Source organism: Cervus elaphus, chromosome 5, assembly GCF_910594005.1.
Source record: "Cervus elaphus chromosome 5, mCerEla1.1, whole genome shotgun sequence".
Lineage (NCBI taxonomy): Eukaryota > Metazoa > Chordata > Mammalia > Artiodactyla > Cervidae > Cervus > Cervus elaphus.
This window is the reverse complement of record NC_057819.1, coordinates 12,130,994-12,151,116: the sequence shown is the minus strand read 5'-3', so window position 1 is coordinate 12,151,116 and position 20,123 is coordinate 12,130,994. Positions and strand designations below refer to the sequence as shown.

Genomic DNA, 20,123 nt, shown 5'->3' with positions numbered 1-20,123 from the left:
CAGTTGCAGGATTAGCTGGTAACACATGCCGACCTTCTCTTCCAGGTGTTTTCCAAAGTGGGTGCGGTGAAGAGCTGCTCCATTTCCAAGAAGAAGAACAAAGCAGGTATTCCACATGAGAGCTTGGTCAGAGAGAAACAATTGTGAAAGAAATGGTGTTGCTCTGGGTAGGGGGTGAGGGTGCCTCTTGCTCGCTCGTTCTGAAGGTCTCTTTCATTTCGGATCATTGCCAGCCCCACACTCTCCCTGTCTGGCTCGTCCAAAATGGTCCTCCTTTCTGTGTCCCTGGAGACTTGTGGTTTCCAGCGGGAGCAGCCATGCACATCAGCTTCTCCTGAATTGAAACCCTTTGCCACCCTGGATTGTCAGGGGTGGTTTTGGAGCGGGCTGTTAGGGGGCTGGCAGGGTTGACCCTGTTCAGCGGCAGATACCTCTCCATCCTCCCAGCATCTCTGTGCTCCTGGAGGATCTTCCCTCCACGGAGGAGCAGGAACCAACCCATCTTGGGCTTTCCCACTTCCCTCCCAAGACCAACCACCCAGATATGGGGCATCTGAAACACTCCACCGAGTCATCAGCCACGCCCCTCACTGGCCTTGGGGTGCCTGGGCCGGGCAGATACCACCCTCATCCCTCCAGTCCACCTTAGGCATTCTCACGAGTCCCTTGGCCTCTGGTCTGTTTTTCTTTTCCAGCCCTGGCTTCCTACAGATGATGGACAGGCCCTCGGCCCTTGCTTTTTTTTTTTTTTTTTGTAGCCACAGAGTCCCTGTCCCTTCAATTTGGGGTATCTGTAGGGATACCATGTGGGTCAGCCCATGACTGTGTCCTGAGAGATAAACGAGCTAGTGGTGAGAGCCCAGGCGGCCCAGCTGGACAGGAGCCCAGCCTGGGGTTCTCCACGTCTGATCGAGACTCAGAGAGGAGGGATGCTGAGCAGTTAGCAAGGTGTGTGGCTGAAGGAGGCGGCAGAGGGCTGTGTTAGCAGGTCAGGAATGTACTGAAGGGGCAGAAGATGCTCCTGGAAAGGTAGGCGGATTCCACATCACAGGAGGGCTTTCTGCTGGAGAGAGGAGTCTGGGCTTTTTGAAGCAGACACGTGGCATAGGAATTGGGGCATTCCCCCGTATCGGTTTGGGCTGCCGTCGCAAAGCACCAGGAACCAGCTGGATTCCACTGCAGAAGTTCACCCTCCCACAGTTCTGGGAGCCTGAAGTCCAGGATAAAGGTGCAGGCAGGGTTGCTTCATTCTGAGGGCTGTCAGGGAGGGCTGTTCTGAGGGCTGGTCCCTCCCTGTTCGGCTTGCAGGTGAAGGTCTTCATGTTCACATGGCCTTCTCCCCGTGTACATCTGCCCTGTGCTCAGATCCCACCCGTTCCCACCACCCCTTTTCTTTCTCATAAGGATAACAGTCTTAATTGGATTAGGGCTTAGCCTGATGCTGCTAAGTCACTTCAGTCGTGTCTGACTCTTTGAGACCCCATTGACTGTAGCCCACCAGGCTACATGGTATTCTGTCCATGGTATTCTCCAGGGAAAAACACTGGAGTGCATTGCCATGCCCTCCTCTAGGGGATCTTCCCGACCCAGGGATTGAACGTGCATCTCTTACGTCTCTTGCACAGGAGAGTTCTTTACCCCTAGCACCACTTGGGAAGTCTAATGACCTCATCTTTAACTTGACTATCTCTGTAAGGAACCTGTCTCCAAATAAGGTCGCACTCGGAGAGGCAGGGATTAGGACTTCAGCATACACATTGGGGGGTGGGGGGTGGGGCACAGTTCAAACCATAACATCCCTCTTCCCCCAAGAACTGCATACATAGTTTAGGCTATGAGGAAAGGCTACAATGTAAGTATCAGGTGAACAACATGAAGGCTCTGTTGTGTGGGGTTCAGGAAAAGAGGTGATCCCTGAAGTCTGGGGCGTGAGTCATGCTGGCAGAGGGGTCGCCCGCTCCAGCTGAGGCCGTTCCTGCGGGTTTTGGTGTCACTTTGCCCCTCTGGAGCCTGCCCCCTGGCCCCCCAGAACACTCTCCAGCTTTAGAGCAGTTACTTGGTCTTCCAGTGTCGTGAACAGTTCTCAAGATCTACAGTCTTTCAAGAGCCTCTGTTTGAGAGCCCTGCCCTCTGGGGCTCATCCATCAGTGTCTGTTATCAGCAAGGGGCTCCAGAGGAGCCAGAAAGCTGGCTCAGCTGGGATCATCAAGGGGACAGTTGTAATGAAGGAGCCAAGTGCCTGGGCGTGGGCTGGGCTGAGGGGATCCACAGGGGATGTTGAGGCAGTGGGTCCTGTGGGAGAGCACCCCTTCCCTGCTGAGCCCAGAGGCTGTGGGGGAGGGAGTCCTGTGACCAGAGCCGTAGAAGAGGGGCCCCCAGGGACTTCCCTGGGGGTGGGGGGCGGGCAGGAGGCTGAGACTCCATGCTTCCAATGCAGGGGGCCGGGGCTCAATCCATGGTCAGGGAACTAGATCCCACATGCCGCAACTGAAGATCTTACATGCCGCAACTAAATTGAATGCAGCCAGATAAAGAAATACTCAAAGAAGAAGAAGAGCCACCAGCAGAGCCAAGGGTGTGGACTGGACACTGGTGCTGCCAGAACACGCCAGAGCAAGGAGCCGATGGCGTGCATGGAAGGAACCAAGACCCTCAACCCTCTCCTCCACCCACCCATCTCAAGTCAGGGCTTCCCATTGGCTAAACCCCAACAGGAAGCCAGATGGCCAGGGAGCCCAGGTTGTGCTGTCTGTGGCCGTCAGCCTCCCAGGGCAGGAGAAGGGCAGAATGGATCTGCACAGTGTCAGTGACTCAGTGACGAACTTGACTTTGTGACTGCTTGCTTTCTGCACCATCTCGGTGCACTTTTTAAATAGCCTACAGGCACAGACACCCCTCACCCACCACCCACACCCTTGACCCTGCGAATGGAGCTTGCGCAGATCCCCTGAGACACAAATACTGGAGGTCCCCGCAGGGTGGTGCGACCTGTCAGCCAGCAGTTCCGTCTGAGCCTCCCCGGCGTTGCCCAGAGAGCCACGCACATCTGGGCTGTTTGTGGAATGCCTTCCTGCCTTGGGCTCCCCCCGTTGTGACAACACGTGGCTGTGAGCGGAAATGCAGACAGGCAGGAGCACGTGGCAGAGGCGCAGTCTCACAAAGGAGAGATGCAGAGATGAGGACCACGGAGGCAGGAATGATACACCTTTGAACCTCCTTTGAGCCCGTCAGCCTTGAGCCAGCCTTCTTTGAGTGCAGCTGTGAAAGAGAGTACAGAATAAAGTCAGTAATCGGCATCCCATTTTGTGTCAAAAGGGCGAGATGTCAAGGGAGCTTATTCGTACGTACCTGCAGTTACACATGTTTACGTACAGAAGCCAAGTTCCCTATAAGTGGTTACACTGCCCCTGGCCCTCTGAATTCTTGCTACTCATGCCCCAGCAGGGTGGAGCCAGAGGGGTTCTCATAAAATAGTCACTCTCCCTGTCCCAAGCTGATGTCTGAAACCTGGGAACCGGAGGTCACTGGATGGTCAGGAACACTTTGGAGAGTAAGCCCCTGGCGCCCTTGACTCTGTCGCATGTGTCCATTCTGTGCGTTACGTATGGAAGCAGGGGACTGCCCGGGTTGAGTTTTTTGCTGCTTGGCCCAAAGGCGGTCATCCCTCCCTGTGGAAGACGGGATTCTATCACGAAGTTAATTATTGCTTCTATCATCTGTTAATTAATAGTCTGCCAGGCCTCAGGTGGCGGCTCTGTAACCGCGTTGGCTGATTGTTCAAGACGACCAGTAATAAATGGCAGGCGGCAGGCTGGGGTCTTTCTGGGAACCACGAGGGGCATGAAGAAATGAGAGGGTTGAGGGGACGCCCAGGGGGCCCCAGGAGCCCTTGAACTTGGTCCGTCCCAGCTTCTTCGTTTTCCTCCCCACCCGGCGCCCTGATGCGACTCCCGGCTCTGTCTGTTTCAGGAGCACTGTTGTCCATGGGGTTTGGGTTCGTGGAATACAGGAAGCCAGAGCAGGCCCAGAAAGCTCTAAAGCAGCTCCAGGTAAGTGGGGAGTCTCGGCCGAGGTCCCCCAGGGGCGGCGCGAGGCAGGCGGTGGGGCGGGTGTCCTGTCCAGCTTCTGAGATGAAGCAGGAGCGCAGGCAGGTCCACATCTTCTGAGGCCCTAGGGGACAGCGGCCCGAGGCCCTGCGGCTTCCTCAGCTCCCCCGAGTCCCTGCGGTGCACTCATTCAGTCTCTTGATCAAGAGCCTGGTTTGTGCCAGGCCTTGGGGAGACCGGTGAAGCAGACCTCTGAAGGAGTAACGCCAAGACCAGGTCATGAGAGGGGCTCGGGTTCGCTGGCAGGAAGGGGCAGGAGCGTGCTTTCTTGTGCACCTCCTCCTCTCTGGAGACCCCGGGCTCCCCGCTGTCACCTGCCATGCCTGCTGCCACCTGGGGCGGCGGCCAGTGGGGGCACTGCGGGCAGGCGGGGCGCTAATGCTTGTGCCTCTTGGATAAGCTCCTAAAGGCAGGGACCAGGGAGGGGCCCACAGGGGCCCAGGATCCCTTTCAAACCAGTATTTGGAACAGCCCGTGTCTGTCTAGGCCGGGCAGGCAGTGTGAGATGGAGCTGACCAGGGGGCAGTTTACAAGCCAGGGCCGCGCCCTCCCGGCTCCTTGTTCCGAGACGTGTGCTGGCTGGACTCTGGGTGGTAAGGGCAGCCATGCAGGGCCACCTCTCTGGGGAGCCCAGCTTCATCGTTTGGACCCTCCAGGCAACTGAGTCTATCCCAGTAGAGCTTGCTGGTCAAGAGAAAGGCCTTAGGGGTTAAAGGAAATGTAACTGGGCGCTTAGCCTGTTTGATTGTTTTTGTAGACATTTTTGTAGAATTTTGATGACTCGCCCCTTGGCCCAAGGTGACTCCCAAAAGAGCTGAATTAGGTTTCGGTGGGGGTTGGGGCAGGGGTGGCCTCTGCTTCCACCGGGAAAGGCTCTCTGCTCTCCACCTCAGATACCCACAGGGCCAGGCTGGCCCTGTAAACGAGCCCAGGGGCTGGCATCACCCAGAGTAGAATTGGGGTGCCTCCCCCATCAAAAGAGGCCACGTCTTGGCCTCAGTCAGTTACTGCCTCACAGGCAGGTGGGCCCCAGCCATACCACATCGTCTCTGGTTTTTTGTTTTGTTTGTGGTTTTTTTCAAGAGACACTGGAAATCCAATGTGTCGTTAGATGCCATGTGCTCCTCTAAGTGGGTTTCAGCTGTGCCCGCCTAGTGGTCTGTCTTTTCTCATCCATGTCATCCAGGAGTCTCAGATTTCCCCCCACACACGGGAGAGTTACGTTCTGTGCCTTGCTGTGTGCTACATATGGGCATGTTGCCGCCCAGAACCATTTCTACAAGGCTATGTGTGCTGTATTTTATGGGAGGTTTAAAGGATTTTCAAGGGTAATTTTGCTAATACACCAGTTTTGCCTAAGGGACCCATGTTAGAGCCTCACTTTAGAGGCATCTCCGCTGTGATTTAGAATTTTTTTTTTTTTCCAAGAGCCTACAATTCAAACCAAAGTCTCTCTCTGGAAGCCAGACCGAAGGGGCTCACTTGGCCTGAAAATGCTTATAAACAATGGAAAATTTTGTGCCCCTCGAATGGCTTAAAGGTCAGGGCTGTTCTTGGCGTGAGAGGACTTGGAGGGCTGGGGCTCCATTACCAGCAGCTGCTGCCCACGCTTGGCAGGAGCCACTTCGGGGAGAAACCCTTCTTGGTCCTTGACCCCAGCGGGCTTCTCTGCCCTGAAACAGTCGGCGCCCCCTGGCGTTGCTGTTCCCCTTGCTCAGCCGAAGCCCGCTCCAGCAAAGGACAGGGCTACGGGTGCGTGTTTCTAAGACAGAAGGACAGGCTGTGTTGTCTCCCCTCGCAGGGTCATGTCATGGACGGCCACAAGCTAGAAGTGAGGATCTCGGAACGAGCCACCAAGTGAGTCTCCACTCCCCACCCCCTGCCCCTTCCCTGGAATCTGAATCCATCCCATTAGCCCCAATGCTGGTGCCGCAGAGGGCGTTTCACGGCCCTTTAACATCCTCACCGACCCGACCCCTCTCACCCCTGGGGCCCCGTCCTGATCAAGGAGGTGCCCCACATGCCAGCTTCGATGCCCTTTCCCCTGGTGAACTGGGACTGCGCCAGTCCCCGGAGTAATCATGTAATGCACACTCATTACAACCAAAGGAACATGGGCCAGAGAAGCAAGCAGAGCCTGCTTGTTCTTGCTGGTATCAGTGAGCCAAGGCAGAGTTGGTCGCGAGTTGTTGGCACTTTGATGAACCAAAAGCAGCAGTAAGACCTAGACTTCTTATTCTTTAAATCTTTATGGGGCTTTCCTTCTTGGAGCCAGACAACAGTGCCCAGAGACAGCCTCTGCTTAATTCGAAAAGAGGTTCAGTAGGTGTTAGAGATGGAAGCAGACCACTGCACCCAAAGGCCAGCTTCCTGAAATAGTGGAGGTCTTCTGGGGGGTTTAGTGTTGTCCCTGCGTCTTCACCTGCTCGCACATCCTCACTGAACTCACACACCAGGAGGGCTTTGAGCAGCGGCCGGCACATAAGGGATCAGACGTTATCATCGTTGTCATTGTCAGAGCCACCCACCCCACCTCACTGGTTGTTGAGCAGATTGGTTGCTGGTGAGCTCACCTGAAGCTGCTGCTGTTTCTTCTTTCTCTGTCTGTTTTTTTAATGTTACCTGTGAAGCCTGCCTAGGCAACATCTGGTGGTCTCCACCCATTCTGGTCCATGCCATTCTGAACATCTTTAGCCAGAAGCAGGCTTGGTGCAGGAGCCCCCAGAAGCTAACAGAGGCTCCTGAGCCATGACTTAAGAGTGAGAGTCCAAGCTTCAAGCCCCGCAGCTTTGGGTTCTAATCCAGGGGGCTCCATGACCTCAGGTGGGTGACTTTGCGCATCATGTAAAATGTGAAAACTGGAGATTGTGCACAAAGCATTTAGCACATGCCCTGCACATGATCACTTAGCTGGTGCTGGTCTTTTCTCCTCAGTCCCCTGACTCCAGGGAGTCAGGCCGAAGTCACCGTGCAGGCTCTCAGCTCCTAGGCCGTGTTTATTTAGTCTTTCATTCAACCAAAAATTACAGAAAGTCTGCTGGGCACCAGACAGCCTTCCCAGGAGCTGGGGAGGGAGAAGCTTTGTGGGGTGTTCATTCTGAGGTGGTGCTATTTGATAGAACCTTCTGTAAGGATGGAAACATCCTATGATGTTCTCTGCACTGTTGCTACGCATGGCGTTTGAGCACTTGAGACATGACAGGTACCACTGTGTTAGTTACCTATCACACTATAACTGAGTATCCCCAAACTTAACAGATCAAAACAATCAGTGTTTTTTATTATCTCAGTTTCTGAAGGTCAGGAATTCAGGAACAGCTCAGCTGGGAAGTTCTGCCTTGGAGTCTCTTAGGAGGTCACAGTCAAGATGCTGGGCAGGGCTGCAGTCTCATCCGAGGGCTCAACTGAGGTTGATGGTTTCGCTTCCAAAATTGTGGCCTCATATGGCTGTTGCCAGGAGGCCTCAGTTCCCCACCACATTGGCCTCTTCCCTAGGCCTGCACGAGTGTCCTCACGGCACAGCAGCTGGTTTACCTCCAGAGCGAGTGATCCATGAGAGAACAGGGAAGAAGTGGCAGTGTCTGTTCTGACCTGGTTTCACAGGAGAGCAGGAGGGGAGTACACATGAGGGGCATAAATACTGAGGCAGGGGCCGTTGGTGGTTGGATGACCTCGGAGGTTGGATGACCCAGCAGCTGAGGAGTTGAATTTTTTAATTTTGTGTCATGTTAATTGCAATTTAATTGCTCGCCACGTGTGGCTGGTGGCTACTGTATTGGACAGCATGGCCCTAGAGGACAGACAGCAAAGAGACACACGACTAAATTTTTATGTACAGGGACTTAAGACTCCACGCTCCCAACGCAGGGGGCCCAGGTTCAATCCCCAGTCAGGGAACTAGATTCCACACGCTGCAGCTAAAGATCCCATATGCTGCAACTGAAAACCCTGCATGCCCCGAGGAAGATAGAAAATCCCATGTGCTGTGGCTAAGACCTGGCTCAGCCAAGTAAATAAAAATAAATGAAGTTTAAAAACAAAAAAACCCCAAATGAATTTTTTTGACAGTAACGAGTGCCAGGAAGAAGAACAGAGCCAGGGGGATGGGAGTGGGTTGCTCTCTTAGTGGTGATAGGGAAGAGGTGATGTGGATCAGACTTCAGATGAGTCAGAACAAGTCATTTTAATACCGGCTGCTGTTTATGGAGGGCTTGCCCTGAGCTAGGCACAGTGCAGAGTGTTTCGACACATCTTTCTCTCATTAAAACCTCAAACAATCTGACAAGGTTGGCACTGTTATTAGGCCTGTCATACATCCAAGAAAACTGAGACCCGGAGAGGCCAAGTAATAACTTGCTCAGGATCACACAGATTCTAAGTGGCCACGAGAGTCTCATACTCAGATCATCGATTCACGCCCCTGCTCGTGACCGTCCCCTGCTGCCACAGAGCAGAAGGTCTCCCTGGAAGAGCAGGGGGGCAGGTTCCAGGTGGCCTTGAACCTCAGTGGAGAGTTTCCTCTCGCAGCTCTGGCCGGGCTCGGTGGTTAGAAGGTGCTTCAGGCCCCTCGTAGTTCAGTTGGTAGAGTCCGCCTGCAGTGCAGAAGACCCGGCTTTGATTCCTGAGTTCAGAAGATTCCCTGGAGAAGGAAATGGCAACCCACTCCAGTATTCTTGCCTGGAAAATCCTATAGACAGAGGAGCCTGGCGGGCTACAGTCCATGGGGTTGCAAGAGTCGGACATGACTTAGCGACTAAACCACCACCACCACGAGGCCCCTGTATGCTGTGCTTCCGGTCAGTGATGAAACGTCTCCAGCAAGACCTGAGGAGCAGCCAGAGTCTCTCGGGACACCTGCAAAGATACAGAGGAGACTGAGTTTGGGGAGAAATTGCCCCCCGCTCCCCCCATCGGGGTTCTTTTCTCAAGTGCCTGCTAGTCCCAGATGAAGGGCAGCAGACACCCCCTGGGTAGGGTGTGTCACCTGGACATCCACAGCTGCAGCAAGGAGACAAGAATTAGACTGCGTGCCACCCAGGGGAGTCCTCCTTCCCTTCCCCTTCCTCTCAGCCGCATCCACACTGACTCTCTGAGTCCCTCACCTGAGCAGGGGACGAAAGCATCAGTGCTGGTGGCGGGGCTTGGTGGTGGAGTCAGCGGAGGGCAACAGCTATGCCGAGGTCCCAAATAACCCAAAGCCTTCCCCTGACCCTCCAGGCCAGCCCTGACATCGACCCGGAAGAAACAAGTGCCCAGAAAGCAGACAACCTCCAAGATCCTGGTGCGGAACATCCCCTTCCAGGCTGACAGCCGCGAGATCCGAGAACTCTTCAGGTAAGAGGCGAGGCTGTGCTGGGTGGGAGCCGATGGTGCACCAAAGGCCATCACAGTGGCCTCTTAAAGATCATGTTCTCGCCGCCAATGATGTGTCTCCCTTAATCTCAGACACTGCTGTCTCAGAGCACTGGGCAAAAAGGTGTGCAAATGGGATGATCAGTTTTTCTCTCTTCCCACTGGTGATCTACAGGAGGGGCAGGAACCAGGTGGACTGAACCCCAGGTCCTCCCTTGATGGGCCCGAAGTCCTGCCACCCAAGTTACTCTTTGGTTTAAGCCAGCAATCCACTGCCGTCTCTGCACATGCGAATCACCTGGTAACTTTGATAAATGCACTTTTGCTCAGACTCCACCCCCAGAAAGTTACATTCCTTTCACTGGGGGTGGAGCCCAGACATTGGTCTTGGGATCAGAATGCCCCAGGAGATTCCGATATCCTGCCAGGGTTGGGGACCCCTGGTCTACATTGCTGTCTGTGGAAATCCCCTTTTGAAATGAGGGGAGATCGCATACCTACATTATGTAGTCCATCGGCAGCTGCTAACACAGGAATCGAAACTCACAGGGTTCTCAGGCCGGGCAGGAAACAGCCTGGGAGAGCTGGCCAGGTGGGGACTGACGGGCTGGAGGGCCAGCGGAAATCTAGGTGTCTTAGGTTCTTCTCTTAGGTTTTGAAAGAGAAACTGGCAATCTGGATTCTTAAGAGGGAATAAGTTGGCAACTAATTCACTTTCTAAAAACAGTTCATGTGGGACAGAGTCTATGCGTGGGCCAGATAGAGCCCGGGGCCAGAGGTTTGCAACCCTGTGCTGGTCCATTGCACCAGCCGGTTCAGGTAAGTTAGCTATCACCCAGTACCAAGCCCTGGATGAAGTGTGTTTAGGGAGAGGGCCTAAGGGGGAAACGTTTAAAGCAAGCCTGCTCTCCAGGTGTGTGCCATGTAGCACAGAGAAGTACCGCCAAGCTCTCAGAACCTAAGGGCAGATGACTTTGGCACCAGCCTAGCAGACTGTGGAAGCCTGGCTGCAAACTTGGAGTGTTCTGGGAACCTGTAGCTCCTTGGCATGCACATGGCGGCGGGGGGGGGGGGGGCATTTAGGATTCTGTGTATTAGACCTTGTTTGTTGATCCCACATTTGTCCAGTTCTGGCACAAGGATCGGGAGAGCTCAGTCCCCGTTAAGGTTACCTATTAGCTTCTTGCCAGGTAAGCTGTGGGCAGAAGGTAGAAGTCCTAGATTTTGGAGACTAGAAAGGATGTATCATCGTTGTGTGAAATCTACCCTCTTTGCTCTTACTCAGTGGTGTAAAGAATGGGAAGCCACTTGAGGGATTTCCTTTAAAAAACTCCTGTCCTCCTTCCCACGATCTAAATCACACACTGGCGTGCCGTTCATTAACAGATGTGGTCAGCACGGTGCCAATGCGAAGGTGCTGGCCCTGTCGGTTTCTGAGTGGTAGGGTCTTAACTGTAATTCCAGGATCCCCTGTGTGGTGTTAAAACCTGGTAAGGTGGAGTCACAATAGGGGTGCTGTTTTCCATCTCCCGATATCTGGGGAGGTGAGTCAAGAGGAGTGAGCTTGCCATCCCAAGAAGGTATGTACCCTGAGCCTCTCGCGGCTGCTGGTTTCAACGAGCTCTTGCTTTTTGAGGAGTCCAGTTTAAGAACTGCCAGATCAAACCAGGATTGCATGTGTGGATTGAGAGTCACATCTCGCCGAAATGACAGCTTCGCTTGGTTCTGCAGTCTGAGAATGACACTGATCCAGGGAAACAAAAGACCGAGATGGAGAAGGAAAAGCGCTGTCTGGTCTCGCGTTTTATGTTTGTTTTGAGAAGACAGGGAATTAGTGTCCCTGCCTGAATGTCGTTACGCGTGGCGTCTCTTCTTCCTGCCGTCCCCAGCGGTAGTTTTCACTGGCCCCTGAAAACCCAGCACCTTCTCGGAGCCTGGCTTTGTTGGGTGTCCTGCCGGGAGTTTGAGACCATTCCGAGCCGGGGCAGCAGGGGTCGCTGTGAGTCTTCTCAGAGAGACACGCTGGGCCAGGAAACCAGACCCAGTTTCAGACAAAGCCAGCAGCCCGCAAGGGTCAAAGGCAGGGGAAGATGTCAAGGTTCAGGGGAACCAGTCCAGTTCATTTTGCTGGTTAAGTTTCGTGGGCTTATCCTACCAGGCGTGATCACAGCTCACCGCGTGTTGGTCTCCGCACCATGCTTTCCTGTGCTGTATCTTTTTTTTTAAGCAGCAGAGCAGCGCTGCAAAGGAGGGATGCTGTTATCCCTTCTGTACCCAGAGGGACCCTGGAGATCTGGAGAGACGAGGTTTCCAGCCCAGGACCACACAACTGAGCTGGAAGTGGGGTGTCCTTGGTCTGACCCAGAGCCCTGGCTTGGAACCACACCTCTCTGGGCCTGGCCTGTTAATGCTTCTGTTGGGTCTTGAAGAAGTTACCGTCCTCCAGATCATTTCAGTAGAGCCGTCACCCACGAGGGTGTGCCGTTTGTACCAGGCACTGCTCGAGGTGCTGGGCACAGAGCCTTGTCAGGAGAGACAGGCTCCTATTCATGAAGGGCCAGGGAGGAAAGTGACAGTGACAGACAGTGACGCACTCAGGGGGTGCAAGCTGGAGTGCAGGGCCGTGGGAGAGTGCAGTCTGCTTCTGGAGACCACCTGTTGAGAAGCTGCAGCTCCCCTGCCCTCCCCAGGCCCCTGCCCATGAGCTGGGGGCAGCAGCTTCTCAGCTGAGGCAGTGTTGGCCTGAGCCTTTCCTGGAGGCCACCAGCCTTCCATCTGGGCTTCACTGCCCCAGCCTCTAAAACCCAGCCTGACGGGTGCCCAAAGACCCCGCAGATCCACGCCTCCGCAGGATTGCCCTCTGGGCCAATTCAAGGCTCGCCCTTTAGAAAAGTCAGGGAGGTGGGACCTCCCTGGTGGTCCAGTGGTTAAGACTTCGCCTTCCATTGCAGGGGGCTGTGGTTCAGTCTAGGAGCTGAGATCCCACACACCTCAAGGCCTAAAAACCAGAACATAAACAGCAGAAGCAATATTGTAACAAGTTCAATAGAGATTTTAAAAATGGTTCACATCAAAACAAGGAATTTTTTTTAAAGAGTGAATGGAGTCGCAGTGGAGGAAGATGCCAGTCCCCTCTCTGCTTCCCCTTCTGTACCTGTTTCCCCAGCATAAAACAGTAGTCCTCATACTGCTGGTAACGTGTGCTGCAAATTGTGATAACTATGCCACAGTAATAATCACTAGTGTTTATCCCTATCACAAAGCGGACTTTTGTAGCCCGGCCTCTGTGCCAGGCACCGTGGGCTGAAGTGCTTTGGCTCTTTACAGCCCTGCAGAGTGCTTGTCATCTCCAGTAAAGAAACCAGCTCCGGAGCCCAGAGTCCTACCGCCGGGTCGTCAAGGCGGCTCGGGCTGGCACCCGGCTCCCTCACCACGTGGCTGCCTCAAGGGCTGTTAAAAGGATTAAGTGAGATTATGCATGTGGGGCACTTAATACAGCGCCGGTACGAAGCGGGTAGTTAATCAGCGTTCGCTGTGGCTATTAAACAGCACAAAGCCGGTGGCTTCAGGCTGGGAACCCAGGGCAGGGCTGACTCAGGACCGAGCCTGTATCTCTGGCAGCAGTGCCGGATCCTTAGAGGTTTTCGGCAGTATGTCCATTTTTTAAATTTTTATTTATTTTATTTTTGACTGTGCTGGGTCTTCATTGCCACACAGGCTTTTCTCTGGTTGTGGAGAGCCAGGGGCTCTTCTCGAGTTGTGGTGTGCAGGCTTCTCACGGTGGTGACTTCTCTTGTTGTGGAGCACGAGCTCTAGGCCAGGTGGCCTCAGTAGTTGCGATTTCTGGGCTCTAGCACACCGGGTCGATAGTTGTGGCCCGTGGGCTTTGTTGCTGCATGGCATGCGAGTCACTCCTGGACCAGGGATCGAACCCTTGTCTCCTGTCACATGGGCATCCCCTCTGCTCTCTGGGCTGGCTCTGGGGTTGGTCTGTCGTTCACTGTGGAGGCCACAGGCCCCTGGTGCATAGATGGTTCCCAGTAAATGTGTCCTGAGCACCTGGATTTAACTGCAAAGCCTTCCTCTCTGGGGTCTGATAGAGGTAGAGCAGGAGACACAGAGAGGTTAAGGAGTTTGCCCAGGGTCACACAGCTCTGCAGCAGCCCAGCCGGTGGCTCTCGCTCTAGACGCCCCCTCCCTCACCTCCCCTGAGGTCAGGATGTCAGGTGGCAGAAACGCAGCCACCTCAGGCAGGCTGGGCCTTCGGCACCGGGCTGCAGATGGACGCTTTTTTATCTGAATGTTTTTTTCCCCCTTCCTTAGAGGTGCGAACCACCTGCCAGGGGTGAGAATGGGTGAGCTCACAACAGGTGTCTGGAGGCCTTAATTAGTCGGCTTGCATCTCCCATCCCTGGCGCACCCGTTATGCCCGCTTTGTGGATGGCGTCCATCCGTCCCCGGCCCCCTCTCCTCCTCATTTCCTCTCACAGTGACGTGGTGACCGCGACCGGGGCTGTGGAGGAAAGGGGGAACACGGCTGGCCCGCCGAGTTCCTCTCTCGTGCTCCCCCCCACCCTCGTCTCCCCTCGCCCAAGGGCGGGGTCACTGCCAGTTTAACTCCTGGTGGTCCACAGTACTTTTCCAGAAGCTTCGAGCCCTGTCATCTGCTCTTCACAGAGGCCCGGGAAGACGCCTGAGGCCACTTCCCCTTCACCAGGGAGAAGCCCTGCAAAAAACAGCTCAGGCTGTTCGAGAGAGCCAGCCTGGACCAGTCCTGAAGGCGGGGGGCAGAGAAAGCCCTCAGCCAGGTTCTGAAGGGGGTGGGTTTAGGAGGGCACAGCTGTCCCGAGGTCCCCCCTCCACCCACCCCTGTCTTCTCCTGCCAAGTTCCACCCCCACAGAGTGACCCTAAAAAGAAGGCTCTGCATCCACTGATCAGACCGGCCATGCTCGTTCATCGCGTTGTCCGAGCTGCTCTCTCCTGCAGCAGCGTCAGAGTCGGGTGGTTATAACCAAGACAAGATCCGCAAGGTTACGGACAGCTGACAGCCCGGCCCTTCATGGGGACAGTTTGCTGACCCCCGGACTAAAGGAGATCGTGGGGCCTGTGGGGAGATGGGGCATCCCTAAGGGGCTTTGTTTCTGTCTTCTAGTTTTAATTATACACGGAAAGTAGTTTTTTCTTCCCCCTTTTATAAAAAAGACAAACGTGACAGGTAATGCTAGAGCCCAGCTGATCCCTCTGAAGACAGGATGTGAGGTCTCAGGTCAGGGAATTGCAGTGTCCATTTCTGCAAACCGCACCCACGCCGTTTTTTCATCAGGGTATCTCTGCTCCTCCAACTTCACTGATTTTTTTGGTTTGTTGTGTGCTTGCTTTGTTATAGGACTATTTTTTTATGAGCAGTTTTTGGTTTACAGCCAAATCGAGAGGAAGGTTTAGACGTTTCCCACGTACCCCTGGCCCCACCTATATACGCAGCCTCCCGAACTAGCAGCATCCCCACCAGAGTGGGACATTTGGACTCAATGACTGTGTAGTCTGCAATGTTTTGTCTTTTTTGACTAACAAATGCTCCTGGGAACATTCTTGTGTATGTCTGTAGCCATGTGCATGATTTTCTGTAGGGTGTACCCATAGGAGTGGAATTGCTGGGTCATGGGTGAGCCTGTGTCAGCTTCAGTAAACATTACTCAGATGGTTTCCAAATGAATTCCACTTCCAATTGCCCACTGACCTCGTCAACACTTGGTAGTGTCTATCTTTCTCTTTTTAGGCATATCTGGTGAGTATATAGTAGCAGCATCACATGATTTTAATTTGTGCTTCCCTGATGGCTAAGGAAGTCAAATCCCTTTTCATACTTTTATGGTGATTTGAATATGTTGTTGTTCAGTCACTAAGTCACGTCTGATTCTGTGACCCCATGGACTGCAGTACACCAGGCTTCCCTGTCCTTCACCATCTCCCAAAGTTTGCTCAAACTCATGTCCCTTGACTCGGTGACACCATCCAACCATCTCATCGTCTGTCGCCCCCTTCTTCTCCTGCCTTCAATCTTTGCCAGCATCAGAGTCTTTTCCAGTGAGTCAGCTCTTCACATCAGGTGGCCAAAGTATTGGAACTCCAGCTTGAATATACTCTTATGGAATGTCTATTCAAATCTTTTGCTCATTTTTTTAAAATTGGATTGTCTAATTTTTTTTATTATTAATTTTCTTATTTTTTACATGACTATGCATATTCTGGGTTTGTGTCCTTTGGTGGATGTAGGATTGCATGCCCATTCTGTGGCTAGCTTAGCGGTGTCCCTGGATGAACTGAGTTTCTTAATTTTAAACATTGTCAATTTGTCATTTCTTCCCCTTCTTGGTTAGGACTTTCTGGGTCCAGTTTAAGAAATCGGTGCCTCCTCCAAGCTCATGAAGATGGTCTCCTATGTTTTCGTCTGAAATCTTTGACCCTTCGTAGTTATGCAATCCATCTGGAATTGATTTTTGTGTATGGCGTGAGGTAGAGATCAAGGGACATTTTTTTCCCCCACATGGATATTCAGTCGGCCTGGCATCATTTATTGCAAAGGCCATTCTTTCCCCTCTGCTCTGCAGTATTGATTTTGTCATAAATCAGGTGACCACATATGCGAGGGTCTGTTTCTGGACTCTCTAATCTGTTCCACGGGTCTATTTGTCTCCCCTTGTGCCAATACCCCCAGTCTTAATTACTGTGGCTTTGTAATAGCCTGCTCTGCGGTGTCTTTGTTCCTCGTGACGGCCTCGGCTGTTCTCGGCCCCCATGCTCTTAGGGTCTGTGTGTTTTATTCCTCAGCAGCTGGAGGTTCTGAGCAGAGGGAGTGGTGGGATCTGACTTATATCTGTGAGAGATCTTGTAAAGAGACGAGAGAGGTTTCTGTAGTCCCCTTGGCTCGAGGTGACAGTGGCTGGGACCAGGTGTCAGCCGTGGAAGTGGGGTGCCAGGTGTGTATGGGGGTGCATTTTCAGAGTCCTGCTGACGGCTTTAATGAGGACTGCGATGCAAACGGGAGTTAAGGATGACCCCTGTATTTAGGTCCTAAGCAACCAACTGGATGATCCAGGGGCAGGGCGGTCCAAGGGAGGATGAGCCCCACTCTGCACACCCACCACTTCCCGTGATACAGCACACGTAACAGGGGCCAGAGAGCACTGCTCAGCTGACCTGTCCACTCGCTGCATGTGTTTGGGGGTTTGGGGCCGCCCGTTAGCTGTGTGATGTCAGCTGTAGCAGGGGCATCGCTGTGTCAATGTCCCTCACGGGCGTGCTCTCTGCCGTGAGAGGGAGGGCTGTTGACAACAGGCGGGTGTTCGCACAGCCTTTACCAGCAGGCCCTGCCGGGGCCTGAAGTGCCTTTGTGCTCACGATTTCATCTGTTCCTCCCCCCACAAGCCTGGGGAATGGCCGCTGATGAGGCAGATGGCCACGCGGCCGTAAAACCCCAAGCAAGTGGCAGAGTCGGATCCGTGCTCCCAGTCCCTCTCTTTCCCTGCCACCTTTCCCGTTACAGAGTCGGGACACAGAGACGCGCCTTGTCTCATGTGCTCGTCTCATTCACTCAGTCGTGTCCGACCCTTTGCAACCCCATGGACCATGGCCCGCCAGGCTCCTCTGTCCGTGGGATTTCCCAGGGAAGAATACTGGAGTGAGTTACCATTTCCTTCTCCAGGGGATCTTCCTGACCCAGAGATTAAACCCTCATCTCCTGCATTGGCAGGGGGGTTCTTTACCACTGAGCCATCAGGGAAGCCCCCGTATGTCTATGTAGCTTATGTCTATTAAGTCTTTATACTATGCCCGTGATTTTCCATGTCCGTGATGCTTGTCAGGGCCAGTATACAATGTGCTCACTGCAAGCTGGGTACTGTGCCCATTTCATTCAAAGAGCCTGCTTCTGTCCCTGGGATCACTACATTCAAAGGACATGATGGCCCCACCTGGGAAGGTGATTACAGTTACAAGGCAGTAACAACAACAAGAAAAATACAAAGGAATCTGTTCTTCCACTAAGAGACTGTCCCAAAGACAGAATGCAGGAGTCCTTCTCTGACCTCTTTTTATTTTGAAAGAGATCCAGAGTTCTGAGTGGACTCCACCAACCAGCTGTAAAAGACAGCTCAACGGCCTTACATGGTCCAATCCCAGAGGTCCCACCCAGCCCAGCCTATGGGGTGACCGCATCTCAGATCCAGCTTTTAACACAAGGGCCCCTTGGTTTAGAAAGGAGAAGCATGAACTAACCAAGCTATAGCCGATAGAGGAGACCGCAGGGCAAGACTCTCAGCAGATGTTACTGGGCATCTTATTTCTGCTCAGGGGAAAACCAAGCAAATACACACACCTGTCAGCATGGCTAAAAGAACAAAATAAGAGTAACACAAAAGGCCAACGAGGATGCAGAGAAACTGAATCACTCACACATTGCTAGTGAGATGTAAAATGGTCCAGCTATCCTAGAAAAGTGTGTGGACAGTTTTAGACAAATGAAGCAGACACTTATCACGTGACTCAGCAACTGCACTCTTGAGCATCTGTACCAGAGAAATGGAAATATGTGTTCATACAGAAACCTATATGCAAGACTCCCGTGATAGTCCACTGCTTACAAATTCTCACTTTCACTGCCGAGGGCCCGGGTTCAGTCCCTGATCAGAGAACTAAAATCCCGCAAGCCATGCAGCACTGCCAAAAAAGAAAAAAAGTTTACACATGTCTAACCACCGATGAGTGGATAAACCAAATGTAGTCTGTCTCCATACTGAAATGTTACTCTACCATAAATAGGAATGAAGTACTGTTGGCTGCTACACCATGGGTGAACCTCAAAAACAATATGTTAAGTGAAAGAAGCCAGGCACGAAAGACCCCATATCACATGATTTCATTTATATGCAACGTCCAGAAGAGGCAAACGGAGAAAGGAAGTAAATTAATGGTTGTTTAGGGATGGGGCAGAGATTGTGGGTGACGGCTAAGGGATGTGAAAGCTGATGAAATTTTCTAAAATGGCTGCGGTGATGGTCACACAACTCTGAACACACTAAAAGCTGTGGAATTGTACACTTTGGGCGAATTGTATGGTATGTGAATTGCATCTTGATAAGCTGTTGGAAGAGAGGAAGAGGCATACACAAGTTCATACCAGTTTCATTCATAATGTCCTTCAGTGGGCACGTGGTTAAACTTCGATGCATTTGGACGGTGGACTATGACTCAACAATAAAAAGAAGCAAACCAAGACACCCTGGGGTCCCAGTGGTTAAGAATCTGCCTGCCAAGGCAGGGGACACGAGTTCAGTCTTTGGCTCGGGAGGATTCCACATGCCTCTGGGCAGCTGCGCCCGAGCTCTAGAGCCTGTGCTCCGCACCAAGAGAAGCCACCGCAGTGAGAAGCCCGCACACCACGACGCGAGAGTGGCCCCCAGTCCCCAAAGCTGGAGAGAGCCTGTGCACGGCTACGAAGACCCAGTGCCGCCACCGCCCCCAGATTAATTAGTTAGTGAATTTTTTTTTAAAAGAACAGATGGGGCTTCCCTGATAACTCAGTGGTAAAGAATCTGCCTGCTAATACAGGAGACACGGGTTCGATCCCTAGTCCGGGAAGATGGCACATGCCGTGGAGCAGCTAAGCCCGTGCGCCACAGCTCCTAGAGCCCAGGAGCCGCAGCTTCTGAAGCCCGCGTGCCCTAGAGCTCGTGTTCTGCAACAGAAGCCACCGCAATGAGAAGCCCGCACACCGCATCTCGAGAAAAGCCCGTGCAGCATTGAAGACCCAGAGCAGCCAAAACCAAGTAAATAGACTATCGACACAGGCAGCAACCCAGATGAATCTCTAGAGAATTACACTGAGTGGAAAAGCTTATCCCCAGAGGTTACATACTGCTTGATTCCATTGCTGTAACATTCTTCAAAGGACAGGATGACAGAGGTGGAGAGCAGACGGCTGGTTGCCTGGGATTGGGTAGGCGAGAAGGGAAGGATTCTGTGACGGGCCCGTTCTGTGTCTTGTGTGGGCACACGAGTCTACGTGTGATAAAATTGCACAGAACAGAATATTCACACACATGGATACATGCCAGACTGGTGTTTGGGAGCACTGGGAGCACGGAGTATCCGCCCCTGGACCACCTGGGAAGTCGTTTGTGATGTGCTAAGTCACTTCAGTCATGTCCGACTCTCTGCGACCCTATGGACTGTAGGCCGCCAGGCTCCTCTGCCCATGAGATTCTCCAGGCAAGAAAACATGAGTGGGTGGCCATGCTCTTTTCCAGGGGATCTTCCCAGCCCAGGAGTTGAACCCAGGTCTCATGTATTGTAGGTGGGTTCTTTACCATCTGAGCCACTAGATTTATGCATAAATTTGCATAAATGTACCAGGTTTATGCATAAATTTGGTTATGGAAAAATAGTAAGCTTTGGTTGTTTGCAGTGTGAGTGAACAGGTTAAGTGTTCTGCACCTTTTTTGGAGAGCTAGGGAACCAGCAGGTAAGTTCCTCAGGCTCTTGTCCATCTGCAGACCCATCTCCAGGGCGTTAGTCCTACAGGCTAGGCGGGGAGCCCCAAGGGATCTGGTTGACATGTGAGCTGGATGATACTCACTTCATTTCAGAGGCCTGCTTTGCAGAAAATC

The 20,123-nt window shown here is 53.0% G+C and overlaps 1 protein-coding gene across 1 annotated transcript in view; it reads left to right on the top strand.

Moving 5' to 3' along the window:
• RBM19 (RNA binding motif protein 19) overlaps positions 1-20,123 on the top strand; it is a 120,361-nt gene that overhangs the window by 28,471 nt on the left and 71,767 nt on the right. The window contains exons 18-21 of the mRNA XM_043901724.1: positions 46-106; positions 3,970-4,049; positions 5,908-5,963; positions 9,324-9,440. Coding sequence (XP_043757659.1) covers positions 46-106; positions 3,970-4,049; positions 5,908-5,963; positions 9,324-9,440 — 314 coding nt within the window. The remainder of the gene's footprint in view (positions 1-45; positions 107-3,969; positions 4,050-5,907; positions 5,964-9,323; positions 9,441-20,123) is intronic.